The sequence below is a fragment of the Bos indicus x Bos taurus genome, chromosome 9 (genome assembly GCF_003369695.1).
Source record: "Bos indicus x Bos taurus breed Angus x Brahman F1 hybrid chromosome 9, Bos_hybrid_MaternalHap_v2.0, whole genome shotgun sequence".
NCBI lineage: Eukaryota > Metazoa > Chordata > Mammalia > Artiodactyla > Bovidae > Bos > Bos indicus x Bos taurus.
The window spans coordinates 38,398,464-38,423,979 of NC_040084.1; the positions used below are offsets into that span (position 1 = coordinate 38,398,464).

The 25,516-nt window shown below is 37.3% G+C and overlaps 1 protein-coding gene across 3 annotated transcripts in view; it reads left to right on the top strand.

The window, feature by feature from the left end:
* The window catches only part of LAMA4 (laminin subunit alpha 4), a 148,097-nt gene that overhangs the window by 111,750 nt on the left and 10,831 nt on the right, over window positions 1–25,516 (top strand). For all 3 annotated transcript variants that reach the window (XM_027551173.1, XM_027551174.1, XM_027551172.1), the window contains 15 exons: window positions 30–169; window positions 2,386–2,562; window positions 3,254–3,399; window positions 3,836–3,998; window positions 4,876–5,009; window positions 5,466–5,637; window positions 8,571–8,702; window positions 9,776–9,918; window positions 11,951–12,089; window positions 12,550–12,687; window positions 14,820–14,953; window positions 15,996–16,160; window positions 19,000–19,153; window positions 22,558–22,745; window positions 25,223–25,412. In XM_027551173.1, the coding sequence (XP_027406974.1) occupies window positions 30–169; window positions 2,386–2,562; window positions 3,254–3,399; window positions 3,836–3,998; window positions 4,876–5,009; window positions 5,466–5,637; window positions 8,571–8,702; window positions 9,776–9,918; window positions 11,951–12,089; window positions 12,550–12,687; window positions 14,820–14,953; window positions 15,996–16,160; window positions 19,000–19,153; window positions 22,558–22,745; window positions 25,223–25,412 (2,315 nt within the window). The remainder of the gene's footprint in view (window positions 1–29; window positions 170–2,385; window positions 2,563–3,253; window positions 3,400–3,835; window positions 3,999–4,875; window positions 5,010–5,465; window positions 5,638–8,570; window positions 8,703–9,775; window positions 9,919–11,950; window positions 12,090–12,549; window positions 12,688–14,819; window positions 14,954–15,995; window positions 16,161–18,999; window positions 19,154–22,557; window positions 22,746–25,222; window positions 25,413–25,516) is intronic.

Below are 25,516 nucleotides of genomic sequence, written 5' to 3' on the forward strand. Positions count from 1 at the left end.
CTCAAATGATTCATTTTTATTAACCACAGTTGGAAACCTGACAGAGGTTGTCCCTCAGCTCCTGGATCAGCTTCGTACGGTAGAACAGAAGCGGCCTGCAAGCAATGTTTCCGCCAGCATCCAAAGGATCCGAGAGCTCATTGCTCAGACCAGAAGTGTTGCCAGCAAGGTAACCAGTGAAAAGAGTCATTATCAGTCACTCGGTGATAAGGACAGCGTGAGGCTGAGCTTAGATCCTTGGGCAGCTTCCAGAGCTGGGAACTTTCTACTGTATTATCCAGCTTGATAGTTCTCAGCTCCATCTGTTCATTAGACTCAGCGAGGAGATTTGAAAACCAAACCAATTCCTGGTCCCAACCATAAAGCAATAATCGGGCTCTCTAGATGAGGGCTCAAAACCTGTGTGTTTTTTTGTGTGTGTGTGTTTTTTTTTTTTTTTTTTTTTTTTTTGAAGCTCCTCAGTGATTCTTAATGGGTAGCCAAGATTCAGAGGTATACATTTAGCCTAGTCAACATAGCTCATAGAGCAAAAGGAACCAAAGAAGGCCAACCCCAATTAAAGACTCAATTTTACTATTGCTATTCATTATCCTAACAGCTATATTTATGTAATTACTAAATGCAATATTCTTGCCCATCTGCCTTTTCAAAGAATTCTCTGGCACAGCACAGATGATACGAAACTTTTACTGACCTCTCCACAGGCGTAACACATAGCAGCTAAACTGAACAATTTCAACAAAGCTCCCATTCTGACATGCTACACAGAAGCAATACAACACTGTAACTAGTGCCAGCAGTGATAGGAAATATCCTAACACAACAATCAACATTTTCACTGTGGCACAACAGGGCTTGTTCTTGGCCCCTTTTCTAATTTGTTTTTTATTCATTTATAGACCACCATGATTTTTTTAACAACCAAATTGTATGGTTTTATTTTCTCAATTGTGAGTCAACCTGAACAGACTATTGGCCCTAATTATGGACAGAATTAAGAACTGGAAATCAACTGTTTTGTAATGAAGGAAATTATTACTGCTAAATATACCCAACTTTTAAATAATATATGTTAATTAGCCCTACGCCACAAATCACCTTTTAGATACCTTGGAGAACATTTCAAAAAAGATTTATTGTCAGTAAATGGCATTTCCAAAGCTAGGTTTCTGTGAATGCCTTCTGGTACTTTTATTTCTATGGAGTAGAATTTGGGAGCCTTAATCACCTAAAACCATTTTCTGAAGAAAGTCCTGGCAATGCCTTGGGGAACCCACACAGCTCCCCAAAGGGAGATGCTTTCTAATACAGATAGATATCTTTTCAAACTCTCAATTTTTACAGACTTTAACCCCATATACTACTTGATTATTTACTAAGATGTATTGTATTCTTCTCAACTGGCCACATAGGACAGCTGCACTTTAGGCACTTGGAAATATAATCATGAACTCACTGGCCATCAATATTAACTAAATTAATATTAGTCAATTGATGTAATATATCTAATTATTCATAAATATTTGCATAATGGCATGAATATACACAGTCCTTACACTTCTGAATATTCTGAAAATCACCTTGAATCAGACCAGGTTGGCATGTCATATTGGGCCTCTTAGAAATGCATTTTCTGAATTGTACTTCATTGTAATGCCTTTCTAAGGATTATTATAAGGAATGTCTTAATGAAGTCATCATTACAGTTATTATGATAGAGCCAGACACTGGAAAACACTTTATAGTTACCTTGTTTCATCCTCTTAACAAATCTTTTGTCCTCATTTAATGATGAGGAAACTGCAGGTTTAAGTGATTTGCTCATGGTTCCACAGCTAGTAAGTGGTAGAGCCAGATTTCAAGACCTCATATAAGACTTAGAAGCTGAGTCTAGACCCCTCCCAACTGTCTAAACATGGTCTAGGATACTGCTCACAGCCTCACCAGCGCTCCTCTTTTGAAGACCCTAGGGAGAAGGTCCTAGCTGTATTAGAACCCAAGATTAGTTATTATTCTCCTGATCAGTTAGTTGTTAAATTTATGGGCCTTGTGAATTGTATAACAAAGTATCCTTTCAAGCTGTTTAGTTCACTTTAACCAAATAGGTAGTTCATTGTGGAATTCATATTTACCCTCATTCTTAGACCTACTTTGTTGCCTTTTTGTTTTGCCTTTTTCTTTCACCTAGCTTTAAATTTAAGCTGTATTATCTTCTTTATATCCTTTCTCCAACAAGATAAGGACATAAGTAAACAAAGGCTTGGAGGTCATGAGTAAAGCTCAGAGACCGCCTAAGAAATGAGGGAAGCCCACTGAGAACCATGGGAAAGCACTATGCCCATTTCTGTACTGCTGCGCTTTAATGAAATAATTTTCTAACTTCAGATCCAAGTCTCCATGATGTTTGATGGCCAGTCAGCAGTCGAGGTGCACCCCAGAGCCAGCATGGATGACTTAAAGACCTTTACATCTCTGAGCCTGTACATGAAGCCTCCTCCTGTGAAGCAGTCGGAACTGGCTGTGACTGCAGATCAGTTCATCCTGTACCTCGGAAGCAAAAACGTAAGAGCAAGTGGTTTTACAAGATGGAATTACATTAAAAGGAAAGATAAGTGCTTTTCTCTTGCCTCAAAAAAAAAACTACCTGTGCAAACAAACAAAATTCCCATTCTAGCACCTCAGAAGGTGTAGATCAGAAGGCCAAGACTAAAGTAGCAATTCCTTCTTTGTGTGGGACAGGTAATTCTTCCTCTGTGGGGGATATTTCTGTGGTTTCCTCATATCACCCTCACACTGCAAACTCAAGAGTCTGAATGCTGCATTTCAAAGACATCCAGAGTACAGAGACTTACTATATTTAATGCTGAACCCTGCTTGAAGGTATACAGCAGTCGGTATTGGCAGGCGGCATTATATTTCCAGATTAATGAAACAAGGTTAGCACCTTCCGGGCAGCCATCAAATGTCCACAAGCCCAGAGTTGCTTGCCTTCCTGTCCAGGGTATACTTAGACAGGCACAGAGGGGTGTGGTGGGGGTGGGTAGCGGGCAGGGGCTTCACACTGATGCAGCCATAGGGAGGCTGGAAAGAAGGAGGCGCTGCCCAGTCTAACAGGCACTCTGGTAATAATTCAAGCCAGATATGCCTTATAGACAGCCAAACATTTAGATTGCTAATTGTCCTTTAAGGAAATGAGAACAAAAATGATATTCATTCATATAAATTTTATTTACAAGACTTCTTAACATTTCAGGCCAAAAAAGAGTACATGGGTCTTGCAATCAAAAATGACAACCTGGTGTACGTTTATAATTTGGGAACTAAGGATGTAGAGATTCCCTTGGACTCGAAGCCTGTCAGTACCTGGCCTGCTTACTTCAGCATTGTCAAGATTGAAAGGTAAAGTGAATCCATGATGCAGGGCTGATCTGCACATTTCGTAAGAAATCTGTTGAATGCACTCACGCACACACAGATACATACACACAGTCTTTCTGTGGATGTTGTTCCTCTTTCTTCCATTATTTATGTATTTCTTCACAAGTACCTTGGTAGAAAACAAAAAATTAGAAAAAATAGTCATCACTTCTAAATAGAAATCTGATTATTGTTTTTTTTTAATCTGGCCAATCTACAAATCCAGTTCCAAGGTGGACTGTGGTTTTTCCCCTTCCCATTGATTGTTGACATTGTGTAAATGCTTACAAAAATGACAAAATCAAGTCACCAAGCCTGTGATGAAGGGATTTTCACATTCTGACATTAAAAAAAAAAAAACACGTATTTTATACAAATTATCTGGATACTAAGGAGTGAAAATTCTTTATCTGAACAGGGTAGGAAAACATGGAAAGGTGTTTTTAACAGTCCCAAGTCTAAGTAGCACTGCAGAGGAAAAGTTTATTAAAAAGGGAGAATTTGCTGGAGATGACTCCTTGTTGGATCTGGATCCCGAAGATACTGTGTTTTATGTTGGGGGCGTGCCATCAAACTTCAAGGTGAGCTATCCAGCCATATTTTTACTTAATTGCAAATCTACAATGATTGTTTTTAGAAGTCCACAACACCTACAGTGACTCGGGGTTGATTGGAAACCTTGATACATTAAAAACAGAGTTTAGGTCAGTGGGTGGTAGAATTCTGAATCAGGGTCTGTAAATATGCTGTGTAAATCTGATCTCTGCTACATATATTTTCATAGTGTCAAATACTTTCATGCTATAGCTAAAACTTGAATATCAAATGTGTTTCATCCTGATACCTGCATTTATAATTAATATTACCCAACCTACTGCAAGAATGCCTGTACCTTGTAGGTTTATAGCTAGTCTTCAGGTGTACAGATGACAGTTTCAAAAACTCAGTTATTTCAGCTGATACACAAGCAGGAAATGAAATACCTGGGATGTGGAAGGGGGTAGGATCTAGGGAGACAGATGAGACCTGATGAAGGGCAGATTCAGGAAGGGCCCAAGAAGATAAGGAGTTGATCTACAATTTCAGGTGCAGAACTATTACTCACTAGTTAGAGGCACAATATTGAACTTTTCTGAGAATTACTTTCTCTCTATCTGAGGACAGGAATACCTACCTCATGGAGCTAGTGTGAGGATGGACTTTGGTCATGAATCCATTGTCAGGCGAGTGACTGGCACATAGTATATGCTCAGTAAACCCACACCCTCTCTGCTAAGATAGGAACAACTGAACAATCATTCTATATCTGAATGGTTTAGCATAGAATAGACACAAACTCAGGTCTAGAATGATATTTCTGTCAATGGGAAGGTCCCCTTGACCTTTGTCTCCCAGCCTGATCTGTGTGGACTAGATGGAATGTAGTCATGGGAGAATTGACTTCACTTTGTTTCACAGCTCCCTGCTAGCTTAAACCTGCCTGGCTTTGTTGGCTGCCTGGAATTGGCCACTTTGAATAATGATGTGATCAGCTTGTACAACTTTAAGCACATCTATAATATGGACCCCTCCAAATCAGTGCCCTGTGCCAGGTAAGAGCATGCTAAGAGCACTGAAAATTTGGTGGCTATGCAAATAGGACAAGTGTGGGTCAATACTCAGGTTTTCAGTCTTTTCTTGGGGAAAATGAATTTTGAAACTGCTTAATAGTCATGCATGTAAACAACTTTTCAGTTCTTCTCTATCATAACGAGCATGCACAATTATTAAAAAGTTAAACTCCTAAATTGCAGCTTTGGTTTTGGATTACAGAAACTAGGGTCTCACTAGAACCTTCTGTTATCTTAGCACACAGGGTGCTAAGAAAAAAAATCCATCACAGACAGTTTTTTTTAAATGCTTCTTTATGTCTCACATGCAGACATCAGGACTTCATTTAAATGCTATAAGACCCATGGGAAATGTCATGAGAATGGGTTGAAAAGAACCTCATTTGAAAGCATAACAGATACTGTCATGTTTATATGATCCTCGCATTTTTATTTCAGAGACAAACTGGCCTTTACGCAGAGTCGGGCTGCCAGCTATTTCTTCGATGGCTCTAGTTATGCCATAGTGAGGGATATCACAAGGAGAGGGAAGTTTGGTCAGGTGACTCGCTTTGACATCGAAGTCAGAACACCAGCTGACAATGGCCTCGTGCTCCTCATGGTCAATGGAGTGAGTAGAAAGTCCTACATCTTCTCCCTTACTGCCTTTACTTTCCACCATTTGTGTTTCTAGGAACCTTCCCAAGTTGAGTGTGTCATGCAATAAAGCTGAAGGTTTAGTTTATAGAGCAAAATTGGTTTTCTTTTCCTGCAGGGACATGATGTCAGCAGTAAGTAAAAGCAGCCATGAAATGGCATTTCCCTGCACTATATTTTTAGATGTATATTAAATATAATACATTCAATAAACTAAGAGAACTTTGATGAAAATCAGCACCAAGATCTAAATGAGCATCAGTTCAGTCACTCAGTGGTGTCCAACTCTTTGTATATGTCTACAGAAATTTAGCACTTACTTTTTAAATCATATGCCCTAATCAGTTAAAAAAGAGTTTGAATGCTTAACATATGTGTGTGTATATATATATATGCATTTCTTTATTAATGATATACACATACTATATATGAATATAATATTCAAAACTAGGAGAAATATAATTTATATAAATATAAAATGTTGAAATAAATGCAAATGTAAAATGGTGGTAGTGGTTTAGCCACTAAGTCGTGTCCAATTCTTGTGACCCCATGGATAGTAGCCCTCCAGGCTCCTCTGTTCATGAGATTCTCCAGGCAAGAATACAAAGAAGTTTAAAAAATTATTTTTATTTTGCTAGTGACACAAAAATTATTAATGGTAGTGTTAGTGAGAACAATGTAATTAAATATGTTAAAGTATTTTTAAAGTCACATTAAATTCTTTGTGATACTAAAGTCTTATCATGAGTCTAGTTTATTCTAGTACTAGGTTTTATTGGCTATCATAACTAGACAAGAAAACTCATATTAAAAAAATGTAGGAAGTATATCATTGGCTATGCTTAGTAAATCATGATATCATTATTATTTCATTCACTGATTGGCAGAAGTTGTCTTTGAAAATGGCTGGCACATTTTCATCTTCCCTGATGTCAGTTCTTAGAAGCTAATCAGATAGTATATCATTTTGTAAACTTCAACAGAAGAATTCAAGACCATTAAAAATCTTCATTTGAAAAACTTTTAAACTTTAAAAAAAAAAAAAACTTTTTTTTTCCAGAAAAGTTTTAGTAGAGTAGATATGAGAGTTTTTATGGTAGTACATAAAAACATGAAAAATTACATTGCTTTCATCAGCAAATTTACTTAACAGTAGAAAATTTTTCAGATTTTTTTTTTAAAAACCATCTCTCCAGAGTACAACTTTCTTCCCCACCAAAATAGTTTTTCCTTCATTGTTATAATGTCCCTACCTTGAAGCAACAGATCAAGTATATTTTTTAAGTAGCTAGGGGGGTTCATACTACTAAAAGACATTTGTCATCACAAGTAAAAGTCAATAAGTTTAGAATAATTCATTTTATAAAGCAAATGTGTAATGCTCTCAAAATTTGACCACATTTTTAGTAATTTATAGGAATTAATCTGAAAATATCTGTGTCTCAGAATATTTTCACATCACAATATTTCAGTAGAAAATCATTATAAATATTCTATTATTAAGTGGCCTTATTCATAAATCCATGTAACCAGGTACCCATAACTGCAGTAATTGTAATAGGCTGCTGCTGCTGCTGCGTCACTTCAGTCGTGTCCGACTCTGTGTGACCCCAGAGACGGCAGCCCACCAGGCTCCTCTGTCCCTGGGATTCTCCAGGCAAGAACACCGGAGTGGGTTGCCATTTCCTTCTCCAATGCATGAAAGTGAAAAGTGAAAGTGAAGTCGCTCAGTCGTGTCCAACTCTTAGCAACCCCATGGACTGCAGCCTACCAGGCTCCTCCATCCATGGGATTTTCCAGGCAAGAGCACTGGAGTTGGGTGCCACTGCCTTCTCCGTGTAATAGGCTAAACACAAAGAAATCAGTGCAGAGTGGGCCGTGGCCCACCTTCAAGTGTGGAACTTCATTCTCAAAGTGTGAATCTGAATCCTTTGAAAACCCACTCAAAGGAGAAAATGAAGGTCCACAGTAAATCTATGTATTAAATATTAAAAGTTGGCTTCTCTATTTTAGAGTTTTAAAATGAGTATAAATAGAAGTTGAAATGTTTTCTTTCTATCCCCCAGTGGATTGTGTACCACATTCTTAGGAGTATATAAACTCTGTCCAAGAGATCACTTTCAGTGAAATTGGGACTTTACCATCACCACCTCAATGAACATAAACGTGAACAAACTCCAGGAGATAGTTAGGGTTGGGGAGTCGGACACGACTTAGCAACTGAACAACAACCATAATACTTTATTCTTCATATCCACTGAATTCTTGTGTCTATGAACTATCTTCTAAAACAAGCAAGCCTGACCAGTAAATTACTTGAGTGTTATAGAATTACTTTGGTTGTTGAATATCATGTGATCTAAGTGCATAATAATTCCATGTTTATTTATGTAAATCCAGTGTTACAGAAGTGGGCCTTCTTTTCCTTTTATCTGTATTTACTGATAATTTCCCAAGATTCTTTTCAGTATACCTTGGAATTATTTTTCAGTGGTACCAATTTTGCCCTTAAAAATGAAATGTAGTCACATCTGTTGGCCTGTTACAACTTTCAAACATTGCCTTAAAATAGGGCTGTTGAATACATATGGCCTATAGTACTCTGTTTTCAAGATTGTTAAAAATCAATAAGGTAAATTTAAATTTTCATTAATTCACAAGTAAAAACAGTAGAAGATAATTGTTTTAAATTGTGTGTGAATATTAAAACTTTGGTATATTAGATGTAACTGCTGATCTGAATGTAGTTGTGATTTTTATTTCATAGTAAGAATTTAATGAGACTTCTGTAGTCTTCAGACAGTTTCAATAATAGAGAGTGTACTGTTATTTCTCAAATTCAGCTAAACCTGCTCTTTCATAATAGCAGACTCTCATGTCTACAGCTTTTTTTCTTCTCCACAGAGTATGTTTTTCAGCTTGGAAATGCGCAGTGGTTACCTACATGTGTTCTATGACTTTGGGTTTAGCAACGGCCCTGTGCATCTTGAAGACACGTTAAAGAAAGCTCAAATTAATGATGCAAAATACCATGAGGTACTGATCATTGCAGTTTGAATGTGTTGTTTTATTTGCATTTGGATCTATCGATCTAATCGCATGGTCAAATGAGATAGGTGAGAAAGTAATTAAACTGAACACTTTCACATATAAAAACCAATGAAAGGCCCTCATATACTCAACTCCAGGATAACATTTGCTTCAAAAGAGTGGACATTTTTATCATATTGGAGTTTCCAGTAAAAGAGTCAGTGAAGATACATTTTAATTGCTTCATTGATCAAAAGACTCCTTTGTTGACAATGAGAATGTAGATATAAAGCCATTTTGTTTTTGCTTTTTCCTTGAGTCCCATTAAATATCAAAAGAGTAGATATAAGTGAAGAATTTCCTTTTTAAACCTTTTCCCTGAAACTTAGAAAATAGTAACACAGGTTTTCTTATAAATGAGAACCCACAGAGAATGCTCATCTGTCGTGACATAGATGTGCAGTATACTGATATTTCATCTGTTTTTACTAACAACTACTTTAAATCTATACTTTAATAAAATATGTAGAAGTCACAGTATTGTCTAAGTTGAACTAAAATGCAGAGTAGAGGCTATATTTCTCTTTTCAGTTCAAAGTCCATAGCCTTCATGAGGGTGGTTTACAACAGAAGAATATTTTAACTATTTCTCTGACTAGAATTTTCCCACATTCATTAAAGCTTATCATGTCACAAAAAAATGACATCTGGCAACAGAAGTCACCTGTTTACACTTTTTTCCTGAATCCCCTCAAAGGAGCAAAATATTAATTAAAAAGTTGATCTCATAACAGAATTTTTCTTGGGCTAGCTGTGAATCCATATGGAATCCTTCTCCAGCAAATGGGAACTTCTGGTAATATGACTAAGAGTTTTCATGTCTGTGAGTAAGGAAGGAAGACCTATTGCCCATTTTGTAAACAAATAAGCATAAGATCCTGGAAGCCCAGCTGTTACAACATAATTAAATAATTATGAATAATAATTAAATTATTATTAAATAATTAAAATACATAGCAGTCTTCAAAAATCTGATTGTTAAGCAATGATCAGGACTCATTATGTATTATTTCTCCCAGATCTCAATCATTTACCACAATGATAAGAAAATGATTTTGGTAGTTGACAGACGACATGTCAAGAGCATGGATAATGAAAAGATGAAGATACCTTTTACAGACATATACATAGGTGGAGCTCCCCCAGAAATCTTACAATCAAGGTAAGCTTTTTTGTCCTTGTTAAGCTGTTTGTTCCTAACGAGCTGGGCTGAGGACTCCACATCCAGAAGTGTAGTAAGTGTTTGAGCCTTCCCACCTACTACTTCTGTGCACACGTGCAAGGGCACACACACAGTCATACACCTGTGTGCCCTGTGCAGCCAGTCCTTGTGACCCCCTTAAATTAGCATCGGGTAAATGTGATCTACAAAAGTCTTCATGTATTACTCTTAGAACATAGTCTAACGCAGTATTTCTCATCCACAAGAAGAAAGGTGGAGCATATGTGAAAGCAAAGAAGCATTGTGTCCATTTACTTTTGTTTCAGTATTAATTTAGAGTTATTTGAACTCTCAAATAGTATCTGAGAGTAAACCAAAATTTTAAGACTGTTCCAGGAGTTGTGAATTAAGTATGTTGTTGTTGTTTAGTTAATGAGTTGTGTCCGACTCTTTTGTGATTCCATGGTTTGTAGCCTGCCAGGCTTTTCTGTCTATCAGATTTCCCAGGCAAGAATATTGGAGTGAGTTGCCATTTCCTCCACAAGGGGATCTTCTCTACCCAGAAATCAAACTTACGTCTCTGCATTTGCAGGCAGATTCTTTACTGCTGAGCCACCAGGGAAGCCTCATGAATTAAGTATGTGTGCATGTTAAGTCTCTTCAGTCGTATGGACTCTTTGCAACCCTATGGACGGTAGCTCACCAGGTTCCTCTGTCCATGGAATTCTCCAGGCATGAATACTGGAGTGAGTTGTCCTGTGCTCCTTGAGGGGATCTTCCCGATCCAGGGATCGAACCTGTGTCTCCTGCATTGGCAGGCAGGTTCTTTACCACTAGCGCTGCCTGGGAAACCCAAATTAAGTGTAATGAAATTTTATTCTGATATATTCAAAAATTCAACTATCTCTTATTACACTCAATTCATAGCATGAGAGATCCTAAACTGAGAGACAGCGTTAGGATATTCCGATATTCCAGTCCAGTCACTCTCAACCCTGGTTCTCATTAGAATGACCTAGAGAATGTGTATAAACATCACTACCCATGGTCATTCTCCAGAAATTCTAATTTTTCTTGGATAAGACCCCAACTTTAAGCTTCCTTTCCAAACTAAATATCCTCATTCCTTCAGCCATGCCACTTGGGATCTTTAACCATTGTGGTTGCTATATGTGCAACTTAATCTATCAGTTAGCATGTCATCCAGGCATGATCTTGTGAGAGCAGAATAAATGGGACTGTTACCCCTTAGTTTGGTCAGTGTTTATCTAAAATACATTGAAGTCATTGCAACTTACTCAGAATTAACTTCGTATTCATTCAGTATCCAATACTATGTTCTTGGGCACTTCCTATCTATTAGGCACAGTGATGGGTACTGTTTTGAGCAAAATGCCATCTTTGATCTTAAAGATAAAGGATTTCTCACTTTCCTATTGCTCCAAAGTCCCAACGTTCATTGAAAACTTCTCCTAGCCTTGGTTGATTAGTGTGTTGCAAGTAAGACAAGTAATTGAGTTCATGACTCAAGTAGGATTAGTGGACAACTGAAGACCTGGGTTCAAATCCTAACTTTCTACTTGTGACATAGGAAAAAAAAAGACTTAATATTTCATTTTATAGGTAAACCATGTGAAACTGCCAAGAGTTCACAGTTTTTGACCTATACATATGTCAATTCATTATGGTTGAACCTATTAATCATCTGTAAAAGAGAAAGAATAGCATCACCATCTAGCTCTCTGAATTGTTATAAAGATAAAATGAGCTGATGTAACTTAAAGGATCTTGAAAACTATAAAGAAGTAAATAAATTGTCTCCATGCAGAATAAAGCTGTTCTGTATGCAAAGATTAGAAATTACTGTGTACTTATGAAAGAAAGCATGAAAATGTGAATAATTACAAAGGTATTAAAAATAACTATAAATAAAATCAAATTTTACATCCTGCATATGTTGGGTGACATCATCATCACCTCTATCACCATCATCATCACAGCTCTATCAGTAAAGACTGATTTTCTTTTCCAGGACCTTAAGAGCACATCTTCCCCTAGATATCAACTTCAGAGGATGCATGAAGGGCTTCCAGTTCCAAAAGAAAGATTTCAATTTATTAGAACAGACAGAAACCCTGGGAGTTGGCTATGGATGCCCAGAAGACTCTCTTGTAAGTACACAATTGAAAAGTTTTTAATAAATAGACAAGAACCTTACCTTTCTTAAAAGCTGACAAAACTCTTTTCTCTGTGATCCTGTGTACACCTTGGGTTCCTTTCTGCCATCAGCAGACAGAAGGATCATTAAGCTAAAAAGGCTTATGGGAATCCTCTGGACTTGTCCAGTTGCTTCACCTTTCAATGGCTGGAATGCCAAAGCCCAGAGAGGCTACGTGAGCATCTTCACTCACTCATAGTAGAGGAAGTAGGCAAGCTGAAACCCCATCTGTTAGCAGCATACAGAAGGAAGGCTAACAGGCCTGAATTCTAGCATAAACCAGAAATTAAAACATAACTATTAATATAGGAGCTAGCAGATAAGGCCTTTGGTATTTCCTACATAGGAAATGGACATTTTAGGCATTTGATAATTATCACAAACTCTATATTCATACTTTCTTTGGCACACAGATATCTCGCAGAGCATATTTCAATGGACAGAGTTACATTGCTTCAAGTCAGAAAATATCTTTTTTTGATGGCTTTGAAGGAGGTTTTAATTTCCGAACATTACAGCCAAATGGATTACTGTTCTATTATGCATCAGGGGTAAGTATTTGTTTTTTGTGGTGGAAACTTCTTTGTGGTAATTGTTTTGTCTATTAAAAATACTTCTAAGCACATTAAAAGTAATTTACAATTCAGATTAATTTTGACTCCTATACACACATGGAATGTCTCATTTCAAACAGTTTGTAAAATATTATAAATATATCATATGTGAGTTTTTAACCTGGGCTTCATAAACCTCCCTAAGGAGTGCATGAAGAGAATTCAGTGGGTCTGTGAACTAGGTGAGAAAAAATTAAATCTTTATTTTCTCTAATTAAAATTTAGCATTTTCTTGAATTGTGAATGTCAGCAACAAACCACAGTAATATTAGCAGTATCTATGATTTTGTCTTTAGTAGAAATTAAAGGTATTTTTCATTCCATGTTATAGTTGTCATACATATCTCAAAATACCATTTTTGTTTATTGCTACTTCTTTTTTTTTCACTTTCACTTTTTTTTAAAATTTTGTTTCATTTTTTAACTTTACAATATTGTATTGGTTTTGCCATATATCAAAATGAATCTGCCACAGGTATACATGTGTTCCCCATCCTGAACCCTCCTCCCTCCTACCTCCCCATACCATATTAGATCTGCTACTAGATTTTATTATTTAGTGCCTTAATGTAGAAGTACATATATATCACATATTTATCATTTTGGTATTTTGAAACTGTATTTCAATATAATTGGTTTCCTTTGTATTCCTACATATTTTATTGAGTGATTTTAAAATATTTTATGAAGGAGCCCATATGTGTTACCAAACTATTGAAAGAGTCATAGCACAAAATATGTTAAGAACCTCAGTGTATATATACAGTATGTGTGACTCAATTTATGAAATAGTTTTTAATTTGCTGTAGAACTTTAGCTACAGTCCATGGGTAGCAGTCCTTGGGATCACAAAGAGTTGGACACAACTGAGCAACTGAACTGAACTGAACAAAGATATACTATGTCAAGAATAAAATAACTTTTATAAAAGTTTGGTGACCTTCAAGTATTTATGTTGAGAGCTAACTGTAGAGATTGAGGCCCATATCGGGGAAGAAAAGGAAGATTATCATTTTGCCAATATTTTAAGGAATATTGCCAAACAATAAAGAAATTCAGAAAAATAGATGTTAACTTCTGCTATTTTTTAATTTTTCTGCCTCTGTAGATGGAAAGTGAAACATTTTTTTTTTCTGTTCTTTTTTTTTTTTTTTTGGAGGCTAATTACTTTACAATATTGTGGTGGTTTTTGCCGTTCATTCACATGAATCAGCCATGGGTGTAATGTGTTCCCCATCCTGAACCCCCCACCCACCTCCCTCCCCATCCCATCCCTCAGGGTCATCCCAGTGCACCAGCCCTAAGCACCCTGTCTCATGCATCGAGCCTGGTCTGGCGATCTATTTCACATATGATATTATACATGTTTCAATGCCATTCTCCCAAATCATCCCACCCTCGCCCTCTCCCACAGAGTCCAAAAGACTGTTCTATACATCTGGGTCTCTTTTGCTGTCTCGCACATGGGGTCATTATTACCATCTTTCTAAATTCCATATATATGCGTTAGTATACTGTATTGGTGTTTTTCTTTCTGATTTACTTTGTATAATAGGCTCCAGGTTCATCCACATCATTGGAACTGATTCAAATGCATTCTTTTTAATAGCTGAGTAATATTCCATTGTGTATATGTACCACAGCTGGAAAGTGAAACATTTTTAAAAGCCACAATAGCAAAATAACTCTTGCCTAGTCGTCTCACTACATCCCCAAGGAAGTTAAAATACTGGTTTTTCAAAAGTGAGGCTGATGACAGAAGAGAATTGCTTGAGTAAAGAAAGTAACTGACGCTGGGATAACAGCTACTTAGCATGACAAAATCACCTGAAATTTTCAGTTTAAACACAAGAAATTCCTCTTTCCATTGAAATGTGTCTAATTTTATAAGCAGCATACCAGTCCAGGCAATAGAGTATTTCCTTGTTGCTGTTCATAGAAATTATTTTTCAAGCAAACCTCTCACATGTGTGTGTTCCTTTAAGCAGTTCTATAAGTAAATGCTGAAAACATGTCCACCTTTTGGATCTCTGGCTTCCATTGTTAAAAAACCTGTGCTTGCGTTTCAGTCAGACATGTTCTCCATCTCACTGAATAATGGCACCGTAATCATGGATGTAAAGGGAATCAAGGTGCAGTCGGCAGATAAGCAGTACAATGATGGGCTGTCCCACTTCATCATCACCTCCGTCTCCCCAGCAAGGTATAGCTCCTCACTTTATACTCTTTCCACCAGGTGGCTCTACCTGTAGGGCATGAATGCGTCCAAGGACCACTACTAACAGTAGACTATCTCTTATTACCTTTCTAGTGTTTAAAAAAAATGGTAGAGGAACAACTTACTTTTTTTTTTAATTGCTGTTAATTTTTAAAACATGCCAAATAAGTCACTATAAAATTAATTAACAGGTATGTAAAAATTTTCCCAGTGAAACCATAAGCTATAATTTCCTTGAAGGAAGTACCTGTACATACCACTTAAACTAAATGGAGTGCAGTGTTTTGTACATAGAAAAAGTTAGCAAACAACAGGTTTCATTAGGTTTTAATTAAACAATTGAGAAAGTTACATTTATGGTCACATTTTAAAAAGTCTTTGGAGAAGGAAATGACAACCCACTTGCCTGGAGAATTCCATGGACAGAGGAGCCTGGTGGCTACAGTCTGTGGGGTCACAAAGAGTCAGACACAACTGAGTGACTAACACTTTAACTTCACTTTAAAAAGTCTTAACTTTATCTTTAAAGTATGTAATACTGTATTTCTCTTTCATAAAAGGAAAATTCTTTCTGCAAAAGCAATATATTTTCTGTTGCCACTATTCTGTGTCCATTCCTGGGGAGCCTTCCCATTAAAAGAAAATGTTAATAGTTCTTTTCAAGACGTCATTTCCAATCACTGTCAATGTGCTTTAGAATGAAAATAGCTTCCCACAAATGTGATTAAATGATCACCATGATTTATGTTCTGATTTTTCCACACCAAAAAAAAAAAAAGTTACTGATGACTAGTCATTTGAACCTGCTTCTGTGGATTTAAATTCTGGTCATGATTTGGAGAGTCTTTTCTGCATATAGAAATATTCATCCATTTTATTCTGAGCCTCACAAAGAGTCTGGCAACTTGTTATCTTATCATTAACCAAATGTTTCATTTCTCAATTCCATGAGAAAACATACAACCTAGAATGGAACTCAAGTAATACGTTAGCTGTGTAGTGCTTAAAAAAGCTTTTTCCCTTACAGGTATGAATTGATAGTAGATAAAAGCAGACTTGGGAGTAAGAACCCTACCAAAGGGAAAGTGGAGCAGACCCAAGCAGATGAAAAGAAGTTCTACTTCGGCGGCTCACCCATCACTCCCCAGTATGCTAATTTCACCGGATGTATAAGTAATGCCTACTTTACCAGGTACAGTATTTTTAGTATTCATAAATCTGCATGATCAGTAAAGACGTTCAAGTTGATAATTAAAATATTTACCTTACTAAAACTAAGAACTATGAAATATTGGGGGCACAGGAGGGTAGTAATTAAATGCTTACATGTGCTTGAAAAACTGACACACTTGGGTTTGTGTGTAAGTTTTTTGCCTTTTAATTTTTGTATGGCATCGGCTAAGTAAGCCTTTGTTTCTTCAGCTGCAAAATGCAGATACTAATAGGGCCTGCTTGGTAAACTTGTTACGAGGATTAATTGAGATAATGTGCATAAAGCACGTGGCATACAGCAGACTGTGAATGTTAAATGTGGTTACTTCTGTACTTACTGTCAGTGGTACAATACAGAGCAACATACCCAAATCATCCTCAGAGGTTTAAGAAAGTTTTTTATATTAATTTAATGCATGATTATTTTTTCATTAATTTTCTCTTGTTGAAATTTGGTTGATGCACAATATTATGTTAGTTTCAGGTATACTACATAGTGATTTGACATCTGATTGTTGTTCAGTCTCTAAGTCAGGTCTGACTGTTTTCAACCCCATGGACTGCAGCACACCAGGCTCCTCTGTCCTCTGTTATCTCCTTGAGTTTGCTCATACTCACGTCCTTTGAGTTGGTGATGCCATCCAACCATCTCATCCTCTGCCACCACCTTCTCCTTTTGCCTTCAATCTTTCCCAGTATCAGGATCTTTTCTAATGAGTCGGCTCTTCACATCAGGTGGCCAAAGTATTGGAGCTTCAGCTGCAGCATCAGTCCTTCCAATGAATATTCAAGGTTGATTTCCTTTAGGATCTACTGGTTTGATCTCCTTGCAATCAAAGGGACTCTCAAGAGTCGTCTCCAGCTCCACAATTCAAAAGCATCAATTCTTCCGTGCTCAGCCTTCTTTATGTGTTCAACTCTCACATCCATACATGACTACTGAAAAAACCATAGCTTTGACTAGACAGACCTTTGTCAGCAAAATGATGTCTCTGCTTTTTCAGATGTTGTCTAGGTTTGTCATAGCTTTTCTTCCAAAGAGCAAGCGTCTTTTAATTTCATGGCTGCCATCACCGTCCACAGTGATTTTGGAGCCCAAGAAAATAAAATCTGTCACTGCTTCCACTTTTTCCCCATCTATTTGCCATAAAGTGATGGGATTGGATGCCATGATCTTAGTTTTTTGACTGTTAAGTTTTAAGCCAGCTTTTTCACTCTTCTCTTTTGCCCTCATCAAGAAGTTCTCTAGTTACTCTTTACTTTCTGCCATTAGAGTGGTATCATCTGCATATCTGAGGTTGTTTCTATTTCTCCCAGCAATCTTGATTCCAGTTTGTGATTCATCTAGCCTGGCATTCATTTCTTATGATATACTCTGCATATAAGTTAAATAAGCAGGGTGACATTATACAGCCTTGACGTACTCCTTCCCCAATTTGGAACCAGTCCATTGTTCCATATCCAGTTATAACTGTTGCTTCTTGACCCGCATACAGATTTCTCAGGAGACAGTTGCGTATATGAAGTACTCACCAAGATGAGTCTACTAACCATCTTTCTCCATACTGTTATTAAAATGTTATCGACTATATTCCTTATGTTGTTTTATTAGATGCCCATGGCTTATTTATAAGTGGAGGTTTTTACCTCTTAATCCTTTTCACCAATTTTGGACTCACACCTCCCCTTCTGCATCCACCCATTTGCTCTCTGTATCTGTGACCCTGTTCTGTTGTTTGTTTTTTAGATTCCACTTTTAAGTGAAATCATATAGTAGTCTCTCTCCATCTGACTTATTTCATTTAACCTCTAGATCCATCCATGTCACAAATGGCAAGATTTCATTTTTCATGGCTAAATAATATTTCATATACATATACATAGCCCATCTTTATCCATTCATCTTCATCTGTCAGTCAGCGCTTAAGTTGCTTCCATATTGTGGCTGTTGTAAATAATGCTGCAGTGAAACCGGGGGTGCATGTATCTTTTCAAATTAGTCTTTTTGTTTTCTTCTGGTAAATACCCAGCAATGGAATTGCTGGATCATATGGTAGTCCTATTTTTAATGTTTTGAGAAGCCTATTTTCCATAGTGGCTGCACTAAGTTACATTCCTACCAACAAAACGTGAGGGTTCCCTTTTCTCTGCATCCTCACTAACACTTATTGTATCTTGTCTTTTTTATGATAGGCATCATGACAGGTGAGTGGTATCTCTTCGTGGTTTTGATTTACATTTTCCTGATGATTAGTGATGTTAAGCATCTTTTCATGTGTCTATTTTCTGTCTTTATGTCTTCTTTGGAGAAATGTCTGTTTAGGTCCTATGCCCCCTTTTTCAATCAAGTTGTTTGGTTTTTATGTTGAATTGTATGAGTTCTTTGTGTATTTTTTATATTAACCCCTTATCAGATATATTATTTGCAAATATCTTCTCCAATTCGGTAGACCGCCATGTTGTTTTATCCTTAACAAAGATGATGAGAACCCCCTGAGTTCAAAAATATGCAAGGGAGGAATTTAATACGGATTAAGTAACACAGATGAGGTCCTCATCATCCAGGACATGGTGAGGGAAGACATGTTCATCTGTCAGAGTGTGCTGGTGCCAGGCACAGAGTTATTGGTTAATTGGTTAAATGATCAATTAAAGGGTTCTAATTAAGATAGTGGTTGGTGGATAAAGACCCATCACATACACACACACACACACACACACACATACATTAATTGCTAAAGTTCTTTGACTTCCATAGTTTCATCATATAATTCTGAACAACATTCTTAAGATTTTTCTTTCCTCTGTTACAAACACAGGTTGGATAGAGATGTAGAGGTCGAAGATTTCCAGCGGTATTCTGAAAAGGTCCACACTTCTCTTTATGAGTGTCCCATTGAGTCTTCACCATTGTTTCTCCTTCACAAAAAAGGAAGAAATTCCTCAAAGCCTAAAACAAATCAGAATAAAAAGGTAAAAGACAATGCTGCGCCAACTTCTAGATTGCCCTTTTACTCCACACATACAATTCTAGTCACTGGTGCTTTATTGAATTTACTCATTTGCAACTGTGTTTGTATGAAAGATATGATTTCTGTAGTATCTGATATTACAGTTTACCAGATTTGTTGTATCAGTTCTTATTCCCAAAGAAACAGTTTGAGTAAGCTTTTGCTCTTACTTCCAACTGCTTTTCATTACAGTGGTTAAAATTGCTCTGTATTTTATATAAAAATATATACTATATACTGTGATCATTCTCTAGTATCATTTGTTGTTGCATAACAGCCTCTAGTTTATGTCACAGTCCTAGAAATCATTGGTTTCTGATCTTACCTTGTTTTCCCTCCTTCCTTGGCCTTCCTTTTAACCACTCACATCCACAGTTGATCTGTGGCATCAACTAGAGTGACTTTGCATTCAAAATCTTGAGTCTTAAATTGCGGTCACTGATGACTGTTCTCTCATTCATTTTACACCTAGCATGTGCATTATTTGCCTTCATTACAAATGAAGGTCCAACTCCTTCTCATTCTTTCAGTCTGACCCTCCCTACTCCTTCCTGGCCAAACGTAAACAATGCAGTCAAGTGCCAGTGCTGCCATCCTGGTCCAAGCCATTGTCGTCTCTCATCTGAATTTCTGTAATAGCCTCCCAACAGGCCTCCCTGTTTTACCTTGTTCCCCAATAGTATATTCTCAGCACAACAACCAGATCCTTTTAAACATGCCTTATCATGTTACTTCTGTGTTCAAAATGATCCTCCCACTGCACTCAGATTAAACGCCGAAGTTCCTACAGTGTCATAGAGACCCTTATACTCACTTGCTCGTCTCCTCCTAGTGATCTACCAGCTGTTTCTAGAACAAGCCAGGTACACTCCTGCCTTAAGATCCTCCCTTGAGCTTTCCTCTTACCTAGACCGTGCTTCCCCCAAATGTCTGCATTGACAGCTTCTCAAGGATTGCCCAACTCTCATCTGATCAGTGAGGCCAGCCTTAACTCCTATTTTATTTTATTTGTTTTTTTAATTGAAGTATAGTTATATAATGTTACATAAGTTACAGGTATACAGTATATAGTGATTCACGATTTTTAAAGGTTGTACTCCGTTTATAGTTAATACAAAATATTGGCCGTACTCCGCATGCTGTACAATATATCCTTGTAGCTTATTTTATACCTAATAGTTTGTACCTCTTATTCTCCACCCTTGTCCTGCCCCTGCCCACTTTCCTCTCCCCGCTGCTGACCACTAGTTTGTTCTCTCTCTGAGTCTGCTTCTTTTTGTTATATTCACTAGTTTGTTGTCTTTTTTAGATTCCACATATAAATGATATCCCACAGTATTTGTCTTTCTCTGACTTATTCACTTAACATTATGCTCTGCAAGTCCATCTATGTTGCTGCAAACGGCAAAATTCTGTTCTTTTTATGACTGAGTAGGTCCACTGTGTGTATGTGTATAATGCATGTATCTTCTTTATTCATCTTTTGATGGTCTTTTAGGTTTTCCATATCTTGGCAATTGTAAACAATGCTGCTGTGAACATTGGGTATATGTATCTCTTCAAATTAGAGTTTTGGGGTTAGTTTTGGATATATACCCAGGAGTGGAATTGCTGGGTCATATGGTAGTTCTGTTATATTTTTAGTTTTTTGAGATACCATCATACTGTTTTCCACAGTGGCTGCACCAGTCTGCATTCCCACCAACAGTGTAAGAGGATACCTTTTTCTCCACATCCTCACCAGTTTGTATTCTTTTTGATGATAGCCATTCTGACAAGTGAGAGGTGATAGCTCACTGTGGGTTTGATTTACATTTCCTTGATATCTTGGATTTGCCCAGAACACAGACTTTTTTGGAGGTCTTATCTTTTTCCCATATGAGATTAAGAGTTTTGGGCTTCCCTTGTGGTCTAGTGGTTAAGAATCCACCTGCTAATACAGGGGATGCGGGTTCAATCCCTGGTCTAGGAAAATTCTACATGCCCTCCGCTTGCCACAATTAGAGAAAGCCTGTGCACAGCAACGAAGACCCAGCACAACCAATATATATATATATATAGTCGATCTGTTCCAGTCTGTATTACAATATTGTTTTATGGAAATTCCACACTGCTTTGTTTGACTAGTAGAAATCCTCCTCTACTTCCAGGACTACGGTGGATTTATTTTTATGTGTATAGTTCTTCTGACATTTCGATGGGAATTAGGGAGGGGGAAAGCTATGTGCATTCATTCAGCAATCCTGAACCAGAAATTGTCCTCTCCCCTCTGATCCTGTGTCTCAACCTGACTCTTGCTGTGTTCTCCAGCTCCCTAGCTCCAAACATTTCCTCTCTCTTCTTACTTTATTGCAAGATTTCTTCCCAAGTGGATCAGATTAGGCCACTCCCTGCTTTTCAAACCTGTGGTGCTTCTCATCACCTAAAAAACAAAACCCCATCCTTTACCAAGTCATCTAAGGTCCTTTCTATCCAGCTACAACCTGTCTTCCAATTTGTTGTTTAAAAGCCAAATCAATTTTCAGTCCTTAAAAAACAGGAACCATGTCTCACTCACCTTTCTGTTCCCCACCACACACTGCCCACTGAAGGCACACAGAAACATTGATTTTTTTTTTTCTTCTTCTTCTTCACTCCTACCTATTAGGTACTCAATAAACATTTGCTTGAATAAATGAGTAAATGACTGAATGCTCAGATTTACTTGCATTTACTTTTGCTTCAGAAATTGACTAAATAACCATTAAATATTAGTCTTTAGTTTCAGAACTGTAAATTTTAAAATCAATAGTGCAATTCTAAGAGCACAAAATAATTTTTAAAAATTGTTCTATATCCTGTCACATAAGTTTGCTACATATCTTATCACCCAAAACATTCTTTAAAAAATATTTTGAAGATGTTACTAAGTATTTAACTTTTTATGCAGGTTATATAAATAATAATATGTGTATTCAAGTGGTATTGTTGCATATGATATGAGGATTTTATTTATCAAGTCTCTCAGTGGTCTTTATTGCCAATTTTTTCATTTTCCACCATTGATTAAAATGTACATTTAATTTAAATCACAGAGCACTCGTCTCTATAGCTTCACTATACAAATTGTTTTCTGACTGTAAATGGGAATTTGGGGTTTGTTAACATACTCTGTTGTCGTTTGTTGTTACTGCTGCAGCTGCTGCTGGCATTTGCTTAAGGCAGTAGAGGAATGGAGAGGTCTAATACTTTACAAGTGGAATATGTACAAAGAATATACACTTTAATTATTTAATCATCATTGTTAATGATAAAAAATTAAAAGTGAATTTTTGCTACTAGTATGTCAGTTTTATCCCTTAAATGAGTCATTTCGTACTCTTACAGGGAGAGAAAAGTAAAGATGCTCCTTCGTGGGATCCTGTTGGCCTGAAATTCCTAGAGAGGAATATTCCAAGAGACTCACACTGCCAGCTTTCCAACAGCCCTAGAGCGATAGAGCACGCCTATCAGTATGGAGGGACAGCCAACAGTCGTCAAGAGTTTGAACACCTAAAAAGAGATTTTGGTGAAAAGTAAAGTAACACACTATCCGTTTAGAAACTTGATGCCATGGCTGGGCTTCATCCTTACTTGCCATATGTTATTTTTCCTATAATTTTTTTGCGCTACTTTAATCTTATTCTTTTTTTCATCAAAACAATTACTAAATAGTACATAATTCATACTGTCCAATAAATAACATTCTCTGTGACTTTCTTCCCAAAAGTAAGAGGCATATGATAGCATTGTCCTAGGAATTTGCTGTACTTAATGAAAAAGAAAATACAATCAAAGAAAGGAAGATGGGGGAAATTTTAAATGACTCATCATGTAACCTTACTGTCACCTTCCCTTTCCGACACAAATTGCTTTCAGACTGTAAGTGGGAATACGTCTGAAGACACTAAAAATACAAATGCACTGTGTCTCTGTTGACCCTCAAGCTATCTCTAAAGTTCATCACTTCTTCCTGGTGTTTCACAACTCTCCAAGTTATTTAGGATTATTTAAGATTTCTTTTAAAGTATTAGCACCCAGATATTCATATATACAGAGAAGGCAATGGCACCCCACTCCAGTACTCTTGCCTGGAAAATCCCATAGGCGGAGGAGCCTGGTAGGCTGCAGTCCATGGGGTCACTAAGAGTCGGACACGACTGAGCAGCTTCACTTTCACTTTTCACTTTCATGCATTGGAGAAGGAAATGGCAACCCACTCCAGTGTTCTTCCCTGGAGAATCCCAGGGACGGGGGAGCCTGATGGGCTGCCATCTCTGGGGTCACACAGAGTCTGACACGACTGAAGCGACTTAGCAGCAGCAGCACTCTTATATAGCTCTTTCAAACATTCATACCGTCAGTGGATTCAATAAGAAACTCCTAATTTCCTATTTGCCTAATAGGCAGAATCAGTATTTTGTATTCTTCAGGAAAAACACAGAGTTAATCAAACTGGAAATTAGATTAATAAATGTACCTTATCTATGGCCTAAAGCTGAATCTCTAGAAATTTTATTTGATTTCTACACATTATGGTAGCTGTTTTTAGCATGTGATATCCATTGATTAATTTTTATGGGGAGAAAACTGAATCTGTATTTTAGATAGTACATAAGTCATATTGTTTCTATGCAAATTTTTATATGCATATTAATTGCTCTCTATTATTTTGTCTACATGAAGCTTCCTTAGCATAAAGATTTTTACTAAATTAAGTGCAATCAGTTTTTCAAAGCAAGACATGATATTATCCTTTACTGAAACACTTTTTAAAAAAAATTTTTAATTGGAGGATAATTGCTTTACAATGTTGTGTCAGTTTCTGCCATACAATGTGAATCAGCCATAATTATGCATATATCCTCTCCTTCTTGAACCTCCCTCCCACCCCCCACCCCATCGCAACCCTCTAGGCATCTCTGGTTTGAGCTCCCTGTGTTACATGGCAGCTTCCCACTAGCTGTCTATTTTACATATGGTAATGTATACGTTTCCATGGTACTCTCTCAGGTGGTCCTGCCCTCTCCTTCCCTCACTGTGTCCACAAGTCTGTCCTCTGGTCTGCGTCTCTATTCCTGCCCTGCAGATAGGTTCATCAGTACCATTTTTCTAGATTCCATATGTATGTGTTATTTTATGAAACTTGTTTTTCTCTGATTTACTTCATTCTGTAGTAACAGGCTCGAGGTTCGTCCACCTCACTAGAACTGATTCAAACTCTTTTCATGACTGAGGACTACTCCATCGTACATATGTCCACAGCTTCTTTATTCATCTGTCATTGGACAGCTAGGTTGCTTCCATGTCCTGGCTATTGTAAATAGTGCTGCGATAAACATTGGGGTACTGGTGTCTTTTTCAGTTATGATTTTCTCAGGGCATATGCCCAGCAGTGAAATTGCTGGGTCTTATGGTAGTTTTGGGCTTCTGAGGTGGTGCTAGTGATAAAGAACCCACCTGCCAGTGCAGGAGATGTAAGAGATGTGGGTTTGATCCCTCGGTCAGGAAGATCCCCTGGAGGAGGACACGGCAATGCACTCCAGTAATCTTGCCTGGAGAATCCCATGAACAGAGGAGCCTCGTGGGGTATAGTCCATAGGGTCGCAAAGAGTCAGACACAACTGAAACAACTTAGCACGCGTGCATATGGTAGTTTTATTCCCAGTTTTTTAAGAAATCACCACACTGTTCTCCATAGTGGCTGTATCAATTTACATTCCCACCAACAGTCCAGAGGGTTCCCTTTTCTCCACATTTTCTCCAGCATTTATTGAAACAACACTTTCTTAAATGTGGGATTTATCCTTGTTGTATGAGGAAATGGAGGATTTACATTTTTGAATTAGCAGTGCTTACCCCATATTCACAATAATAATAAGATGTAATTAGAAGTAATGTTGCTTGGGATTAGATCAGATGGCTTTATTCTTCCTTACACTGTATTGTCTTGGGAAGTTAGAGATCACAGTCTTCTTTGACAAGTGGTAAGCTTTTCCTTCTCATTTACCAGATCCCAGTTTTCCATTCGTCTGAAAACACGTTCCTCCCATGGGATGATTTTCTATGTCTCAGATCAAGAAGAGAATAACTTCATGACTCTGTTCTTAGCCCATGGCCGCTTGGTTTTCATGTTTAATGTTGGCCACAAGAAACTGAAGATTAGAAGCCAGGAGAAATACAATGATGGACTGTGGCATGATGTAAGTTGAAGGCAGAGAATATTATTATCAGCAAATGTCCACCATTCTGATACCCCACTAGTGGTTTCTCTAGAAACATCCATTTACAAATTTTATTGCTATAT